The sequence below is a fragment of the Thamnophis sirtalis genome, unplaced genomic scaffold, assembly GCF_051295495.1.
Source record: "Thamnophis sirtalis isolate CommonGarterSnake01/CBP01778 unplaced genomic scaffold, rThaSir2_p1.2 scaffold_6, whole genome shotgun sequence".
NCBI classification, from domain to species: Eukaryota; Metazoa; Chordata; class Lepidosauria; order Squamata; family Natricidae; genus Thamnophis; species Thamnophis sirtalis.
The window spans coordinates 48841261-48850851 of NW_028261386.1; the positions used below are offsets into that span (position 1 = coordinate 48841261).

A 9591-nucleotide genomic window follows, 5' to 3' on the forward strand; every position below is an offset into this window, starting at 1 on the left:
ACCAAACTATTCAATAGCACCATATTACAAAAGAAAAGAGAGAGAATCAGTATCGGAAAAGCTCAGTGTACCATAGGATTACTCTATTAAAACAAACTCAGAGGATTGTTCTACTCTGCCTAAGACAAATGAAAATCCTTACTTCTCGCAGCTCTACTTCTTTGCTAATTTAATACAAATGACATAAGTGTTTATTGAAAAACTCACATTTTATTTCTCATGGCATATAATCCAAAAAATTATTTCAAATGTTTTCTAAAAAATATTCCAGCATTTTATAATTTCTGGAATATGAAGAAAATGTAAAGACAGTAAGGGGATAAAATAAAATATTTTGAACATTTCCATTCAAGTTTCAGTAAGAAATATGTCATTTGTCAAGCACAAAAGGGTGATTGGCTCTTTTGCTGATTAAACTCTTTTATTCCCTACATCCATGAGGCCTATTTCCTCACTTTTCTCCTTTTAATCTATCTCAAGAAAACAGAAAAAAACTGAAAAATAAAGATATGCCATAAACTAGGACAATCATAAAGGAGTAAGGCTTGCAATCTGCATCCTAATTAATACATTAAAACAGACAGAAATCTCAACCTTCTTGAGATTTCTATTTGCATCTGAAAGATGCGCACCTATCAATTAAGACAAGGTTTGAAGAGTGATCTGAGCAGAAGATACCTCTGCTCATTGAATAAATGCTTTATCCTTTTCTCTTTGCAGGGCAGGGTAGCAAATATGGTTGGCATTGGTTATTTGCCCAACATTAAGAAAATGGCTGCCCATTTCAACTAGACCTTAGAAGAAACCAATGGCATCTGTTTTAGTTGTAGTACTTGATATTCAACGTGGTATTCAACTTTCAACTGCTGCGTCCCAGAAACATGGCAAACACTCGCCAACAGCTACTTCTTTTTCAACTCAGGAAGCTTTGTACAAGGAAGCTCCCCAACTTTTTTTTGAGACAAAATAATTTAGAATATATTTATCCCAAAAGTCTAAAATTGAGTGCTATTTATTGGTGGTATTGTTTCTCTTTTTTCTTTATAACTGTCCTTGGAACAACTGTTCTTTTTGACCATGTCTTCTGCCCATGTGGGTTCAACAGGAATTTCTATGGCATCTTTTTTTTGGAAGACCTTCTTCAGTGATGGAGAAAAGCTGCCTATTGTTTCACTGTAACCATTCATCTGAGAAAGAAGAGCATCCCGCTGGTTGCAGCACAACTGAGGATCACAGGATCTGGAGATACATGGTGTACTGCACAGGACCTTGGGACAATTGTGGTCTAGGTACTCTGGCTGGATGGTTACTGAATGGATCCCTTCTTCATGGAACACCTCCCTCATTTTGTAGGAAGCAACAGGGTAGTCAGAAGTAGAGTGACACTTGACATGGAGTGTGGCAATGTTTTTTCCCTTGATAAATTCCCAGACATGCAGCTCATGAATGCTGCTAACGCCTGGCACCTCCAATAATTTGTTTGCTAGGAAGAAGAAGAAAAAATACAAACAAAGTGAAAAATCAGATTTTTATCCAGGCTCTACAGTATTCCATTTAATATTTAACTGCATCTACAATCACAAAGAATGAATGGACGGCATAAGAACCTAATCATAACCTTTTCAGGCTGTACAATAATGTAGGGCTGATATAACAGAAAGCAGCCCCAGCTGAAACAATGAGTCCATGTATCACTATTGCAACAGCTTCCAAGTAAGAAATAAGGAAAAAAGAGGCTGTTGGAAGGAACCTGTTGAAATTCCTCCTGCCAGCATTAATAATTACATTGGAATAAACAGAAGAAAGTCAACTTTTGCTGCCTAATATCCTGCGGATAATTTGAGAATTCTGAGGGCTGAATGGGAACTAGAGGACACTAGGATGAACTAAGGCACAAGATCATATGACCAAGTAAAACTGGGGGGAAACAGTATCAATTTGTAGTATGTTTGTGTAATATGTAGTATGTTTGAATTTTTTATTTCAGGGCTGCTTTGGAATGTATGTGTATATTTATGAGATTTTATTTTTGAATTTACTCCTCTGAACCTGGAAATTTGTAATGAGATTTGCTTGCTGAATCAATCCACATTTTGTAATACAGTACATTCTTCAGTTTTTTAAAGCATATACTTATGATATAGATATATATGATATAAATATAGATACAGATATATCATATATCCTAAATATGATATTGTAATTCACAATGCAAAAGAATAAACCAATCTATTTATATTAGTAGCCATGGATTACAAATGTCTACACATGTGTATAAGAATTTCTGCACACAACAGCTTCATTCTTCCTATGTGGGCTGTTCTCAAAATACTGTATGTGTCTTTATTAATCCTCTAAGACTTGAGTCATGACGCTAGGAAATATCACCAAGTGACCCTTAAGCATGTAATGCTGCAGTGAAGATATAATCCAGAAAGAGCACCAACTTTTAAGGGCCATAACAGTCCTTAAAGCAACTTACCCAATATTTGCATATTCACATTTTTGGGGACCATTTGCAACAAAATGGTTGCTGTCTCCTTGATAAGTGGAAAGGCTGAAGACAGTATGATAAACACCATAACAATGGTCAGGCTTGGATCAATGTAACACTGCCAGTTACAAGGTGTGTTCTCATCCAGAGGAAGTATATAGAATATGGAAGCAGCAACCACAACAATAACTGAGCCAAGAGCATCTCCCATCACATGCAAAAGAACACCTGAAACAAAGCATAAGGAAAACATTTTGTAACCAGAAAAAAACCTGGATAACTATATTGGAATACATGAAGATTCCAAAAATTTGTATAAACTTGTATAGAGAGCAACTACAAATAAGAACACCTCATCTCTAATTATGGCTGCCTGATGCTGGAAAAATCTTTCAGTTCTAATATAGTACCTCTTATGTTCAAGGCTTCGGACTTTTTTTCTGTTTTCTGTTTCTTATCCTCTTCAGGTTTTTTCTGGGTATCCGCAGAATCACCTGCATTCAAAGAAGAAACACTGTGTTGTTTATAAGTTCTATACACAGAAAGATACAAATCTTTTCAAAGACAAGTTATCTTAATCATTCAGAACCAGCAAGTTACTTATGACTCACGCTTGCATACACTCTACATGCACAGTGTAGTATAATTACAAGCCAACCAAGCAATGGGGAGAAATTGAATGGAATTGTTTAATATTCATAAAGGCCACCTTATACAACCTGACATCTAATTAATTCTGAAATCTCTTCTCTACTATTGTAGTTTAGAAAAAATAATTTATAGTATCAAAAGACAGTGAAAACAAACACTAATTGACACAAAGATTGCTTCCGTTCATCTACTTTAATGTTACAAATACAATTATTTATCTGGCTTTATTCAGTAATAAATTATTATACAAATACTCTGCCAGTACATTATTATAAACGTAATGTAATGTAATAGAGTAGGAATGAGAGGTAAAAATAAGAACAAGCAAATAGAATAATCAGAAAAGAATAAAAATTAGCAGAAAGAAGCACGTGCAACACAACACTTTCCAAAAGAAATGGGAAATAAGAAAGGAAGGGTAAAATTATGACCTAAAAAGTCCTTAAAAGGAAAAGAAAAGTTGGTGAAACTAAAGAGAAGGAGGAACGGGGTGGGGTGGGGAGACTAGAGAGAAAAGGAAAAGGCAGCTGAAAGAGAAGGAAGGAAAAAAGGAATGCGGGAAGATGCTGCGAACGACGAGCAGGGAGGCAACCGGTTGGCACCTGCTTTCGGGAGGGGTTCAGCGGCGCTGCCATTCATTTCCACCATCCCTTCTAAGGCGATCGAGCTGCTAGCGACGGTTCGGGTTGGGCTCTCGTCCTCGGGGCTAACATAGGGCGGGGGCTGCGACCCTCGACCGCAGCAGCAGGCCCAGTCCTGGAAGATGAGGAGTCCCACGACATTGATGGCCAGGCCGATCGTGCCTACCACGAGGATGAGCGTGACGTTGCTGATGGCCTCCGGCCTCGCCAGGCGCTGCACGGCTTCCACCAGGATGGTGAAATAGAGGGCGACCAGGAAGACGGTGTTGCAAAGGGCGCCCACCACCTCGGCCCGTCCGGAGCCGTAAGAGGCGCTGGGACGGCGTGTGCGTCGGTGAGACAGGCGTCCTGTGACGATGCCCACGCACAGAGCCAGCACGTCGGAGAGCATGGCGAAGGAGTCGGAGACAAGCGCGATCGAGTTGCCCAGGTAGCCCGACACCAGCTCAGTCACGAAGAAGCTCGACGTCATTACTAGCATGAAGATCAGCCGGCACGTCTTGCCCGTGTAGCGCCCCATGAGGAGAGCTGGAACCGCCGCTCTTCACTACCATCTAAAGTTTCTTCCAGGACCCGTCCCGATCCGGGCTGTGAGCTGCCTCTCTCCTTCCTCTCCTCCTGAGAGTGGAGGGTACTGGCGACAAGTGTCCGGGTGATGGTGACTCTGCGTTTTGCTTTATAACGGCGCGGGTAACGCCCCTATTCCCAGGTACTGGGGTAATTTGCAGGTGTGGTCTGGACATATTTAGTAAATACTAGACATCTCTACAGCAACAAATTAATCTAATGGGCAGAACCAAATTTTATGTTCAATGTTCTGCAGAAAATCCAGAAACAGTTTCCGGGTAGAAAGAAAATTAGATCTATTCTTTTCTCTGATTGTAACAGTTCGTGTTGACATCTCTGCTCGGTCCATCACTTTTTCCATCACATTGTGGGGATTTTTGGGGGGACTTTTTTCATTTTTGTGCATCTGGAATTCTCAGATGTAATCAACATATGTAATAATGAAGTTCCAGGGGTTATTTTTCACGCTCCTTATCCAATAATTCTAAAAGGAAAGCTTCTAGTTTAAATGTCTATGGAGATTCTCAGTCATCCAGGTCATGGTTGTTCCACAGGTGCTTTTTCAAGAGGCAGCTGGAGTTTCTGGGTTTTGTTTTGGGGTTTTCTTGTGTGGGGGGAGTTGGTCTTTTTTTAATGTTTTGCTTCTCATCAAAGAAGCTTCTTCAGCTCTGAAGAAGCTTCTTGGATGAGAAGCAAAATGTTTTCAAAGAAAAACTCCAGTTGCCTCTTGAAAAAGCATCTTTGGGACTTCTAGTTTAAATTTTATATTCATTTTAAGAATATTCTGCATTAAAATAGGAGTCTGGCCCCAATATTGCTTTGTCACAAGTACAATAAAGATGATAAGAAATTCCTTCTTTACAGTAACATTTTCAGTGTACATTTGAGGCAGTTTTATACTGTATAACTTTGACAGTTGTACAGGTGTTAAATGCCAACAATAAATCATCTTCTAAACATTTCATTTCAGATTATAGTTTAGCGTAAATTTGAAACTAGACATCCATATGTTTTCCCATTGTTCAAGCATTAACGTATGTGTAGCCAAAAAAAAATCTTTGGTTTTTTCTATAGAAGTCAAACTGACTCTTCCTTCATGATAGGTAAAAAGGAAAGAAAAGTGGTGGCATTGCAACTCCAGAGGACTCTGGAGGAAACAGATTACTGTTTTTCAGTCAGGTTTCAGGTCCAGATATGGGACCAAATGCATTATTCACATTCATGGATGATCTCTGGTGGGAGCGGGATGGAAGTGATGCATCCATCCTTGCTCTCCCTGACTTCTCAGTGGCTTTTGATGCCATCAAGCATGATATCCCTTTGGGCCAACTTGGGAAGTTAGGCATGGGTGGTTTTATGTTGGTTCACCTTCTTCCTCCAAGGTTCTAATCAGTGTTAATAGTCACAGGGGTGCCACAGGGCTTGATACTCACTTCATTTCCATTTAACATCTACATGAATCCACTGGGTGAGATCATCTGTCACCACAGGATGAGGTATCACCAATATGCTTATGATACCCAGCTATAGACCTCCATCCCTGGTGAAGTGAGTGGACATCTTTGGCAATGCCTGGATTTTGTGGGGGTCTGGATGGGAAATACCAGTAACAGACTTCAACTGAACTCTAGTAAGATGGAATGGCTATGGTGGACCCTTGTGTGTCCAGGAGTTCATTATCTTTGGTTCTGGATGGGGTTGCACTACCCCAGAAAGACCCAGTGTTTAATTTGGGGGTTCTTTTGGACTCACCGCCCCTTCTCAAAAAGCAGGTGCATCCATGGCCAAGAGGGCCTTTTCCTAATTTCATATTGTGAGCCAGTTATGCCCCTTCCTGAAATAGGGAAGCTTTCCACTCAGTCACTCACAGCCTGGTCATCTCCCAGTTGGACTATTGCAACATTCTGTACTTGGGGCTACCCTTGAAAGGTATTCAGAAACTTCAATTGGTGCAGAATATGGCTACATGAGCTATACTGGGTGCCCAAAGAAAGGCACATATGCTCTGAAAACTGCACTGGTGCCACTTTGCTTCCATATGCAATACAACATGATGGTCATTACCTATATAGCCCTTCATGGAATAGGTGGCGCTTTATCTGGCTTTGCCCCACCACATCAGCCCATCCCACTTGTTCAGGCAGGGAAAGCATGCTACAGACCTCATCAGAGAATTCTGACTGGCAGGATCAAGGAAGAGGACCTTTTCTGCTGCTAATGCTGCTTTGTGGATCATCTTGCTGCCAGAGGTGAGGAAAGTGCCCAATTTTCTGGTCTTCTGGAAAATCTTTAAAACCTGACTGTGTATTTTTGCATGGGGGACACAGGAACCCTTACAGCCATTGGATTGGTTGGCCCTATGAGACCCCCATACACACTTATATTAACCACTCTTAGTTGCCCCATCTTGGATCTCTCCATCACTTGTAATTTTATAATGTTTTACATTTACATTTGCATTTTTTAAATATTAAATTATTCAGTTGGAATGTTTTATTGTATTAATTAAATTGTCCACCATCCAGACTCCCTCTGTGAGAGAGATGGGCCTTAATTAGGTAAACAAACAAGCAAACAAACATCATTCCTTGAGTTTTTTCCAGCAAAAGAGAAAAATTCTCTTCTTGTTAGGAGGGATTAAGCTTTTCTTTTTTCTCAAAATTCTGACAGGAATTTCCTTTAAGACAATTATGATCACATTGTCAATCTTCAGTACCAGTAAATCAAAGCAGTTTATTTGATATACCTTGTCCATCTCTAATTCTGTTTTTTTCCCCTCTCCTGCCAACCTATTAATTGGTACAGAACACAATGGCGGAGATATTTCTGGAGACCCCTTGAATGACTCATGTAACACATCTGCTGGGCGAGCTGCACTGGTTGCATTTGCTTCTGGGTCCAATTCAAGGTTATGGTTATTACCTTTAAAGCCTTTTATGAAAGGGTCCAGGGTATCTGAGGAGCCATCTTGCCCCAGTAGTATTAGCCAATCCAGCAGAAAAGGCCAACTTTGGTCTGTCAAAAAATTTTAACTGGTGGGATCCAAGAGAAGGAATTTTTTGCTGTGGCCACTGCTCTCTGGAATATTCTGCTGGATATGAGGTCCATCCCTACTTGCCAGGCCTTTTGGAAGAGCCTTAAAGCTTCATTCTGCCAACTGGTTTGGGGCCACATTGGGAGTATTCTCTGCTACCGATGGCTGATGGGCTATAGAGAAGATCCTCCGGCTCCTGTCATCTGTCCTCTTCGGTTTTAGTCTCTAATTAATTTTCTTTATTTTTAATTGTTTCCTACCATCTTTTTATCATTCTGTAAGCTGTCCAGAATCCCTTCAATAGTGGGATGGGTGGCATATAAATTTAATAAATAAATATATAAACTTTCATTTGGATTCCTACACTGAAGTTCCAGCTGATAGCCTAAACAACATTGTTTAAATCCACTATTTAGAGACTAGAGGGCACTCTTGCACTTTCTATTTAGTTTGTAAAAAAGACTACAATCAAGCAGAAACTTCAGTTGAAAAAAACGGGTGGACATTTTTTCCCCTGAATCCTATAGTCACTACTACTACTACTTTTACTGTTCTTCAGGTTCCTACAAATGGACTAAAACCTTAGTAGGAACAAAGTATTTTTTTTTCCTGTTACACCAACAGAAAAAAAACATGAGAAACATGAAAAAGCTGCAATTTCACAAGTAGAGATGGAATCTTTTATTTATTTTATTTCTATTTCCATTTCTGAAATGCTCATTCTCCCTCAAAGAGATAGAACCAGATGGAAGCATTATCTCTGGTTTTATTCATGCTCCACCAGATGATGGTTACAGGAATCAAATAGGCTGCACTATGTAAAACACTTCATCTAATATCAGATTGGTCTGATTTCAAAAGATTTCTGAAAATGTCTTTAGAGTAACTGTTTCTTTCCTAGCAGCTATCTGGCAAGAATAGAAGCAGGAAAATTCCATCCAGAAGGCAGAGATATTTTACTTTTTCCTAACTGACTGGATGCACACAATGCACTAAACTATGGTTTGTTTAACTGAATACATGAACGTTGAATACATGAAACTTGGATTCAGACAATAAAAAGCCATGATCAAGCAAACCATATTATAATTTAATATAAGATATGACACAAATCAGAAAAAAGAGCTTTATTAAACTCTCTCCAGAAAAAAAAAGTTATTTCCTGATAAGAGACTTTAAAAGTAACTATCAGGATTTGAATGGTACATCAAATCCTGCTTTCCAGGAAAGGGAAGCGTGTAGTCGAAAACATTTTGTCATTTGAAATCTTTTTCCTGTACATCCAAAATATGTGAACCTTGGTCCCAAAGAATAACTCTGTAAAGTTGCCTGTTCTTTCACCCACAATACCTCCTTGAGTATAGTTAACTTGCAGGTCTTGCCTAATTGACATCCATACAATCACCAAATCCTTAATTGCTAGAAAGGGATGTCATATGCCCTTGGACCTCACCAGATTGCAGAATTATCACTAATGTCACAGAGTGCAGACAAGTCAGGAGTACAAAAAGTCAGTGAGTGCAAAGAGTTTGTTGCATATGAAAATCTGCTTCCTCAGCTCCTGATCAGCAAGGAATAGAGGCTTATGTACTATCTAAGTAATCCTAATACTTGACTTAAAGACCCCCAAACCAGGTAACTGGTCCAGTTTTGAAGTGAGCTTTTTCCACAATAATGATTGAAGAGATCAAATTTATCTTCTAAATATATACATCAGGGATGCCCAAACTTTGAACAGTCAAGGAATCTTGATTCAATATTTTTAGTGGGCAGAGACCAGAATGTATTGAATTGAATTGAATTGAATTTATTGGTCTTGTATGCCGCCCACTCCCGAAGGACTCCGGGCGGCTTACAATAAACAAAGGAAGGGGATAAATAGACAAATAGACAAACAACAATTTAAAATACACAACATTCATAGTTCCCGTGGGGCTGACTATTTCAACAGCCCCCCAGCCTGCCGGAGCAGCCAGGTCTTTGTGGCTTTGCGGAGGGCCGGGAGAGTAGTAAGGGTCCGGATCTCCACGGGGAGCTCCAGAGGGCTGGAGCTGCAACAGAGAAGGCTCTCCCCCGGGGAGTCGCCAGCCAACATTGGCTGGCAGATGGGATCCGGAGGAGGCCTAGTCTGTGCGATCTGATCGGTCTATGGGAGGAATTGGCAGGAGGTGGTCTCTCAGGTACCCAGGTATGTGTAAGAAGGC

The 9591-nt window shown here is 40.0% G+C and overlaps 1 protein-coding gene across 1 annotated transcript; it reads right to left on the reverse strand.

Annotated features, from left to right (window-relative positions):
* Positions 1-501: 501 nt before the first annotated feature.
* LOC106540903 (calcium/manganese antiporter SLC30A10) lies at positions 502-4408 on the reverse strand. Its single transcript, XM_087717805.1, has 4 exons — positions 3748-4408; positions 2905-2988; positions 2483-2722; positions 502-1483 (listed from the first exon to the last, which is right to left on the reverse strand). The coding sequence occupies exons 1-4, from the start codon at positions 4304-4306 to the stop codon at positions 996-998; spliced, it is 1371 nt and encodes a 456-aa protein (XP_087573931.1). The 5' UTR covers positions 4307-4408; the 3' UTR covers positions 502-995.
* Between the last annotated feature and the right edge of the window lie 5183 nt (positions 4409-9591).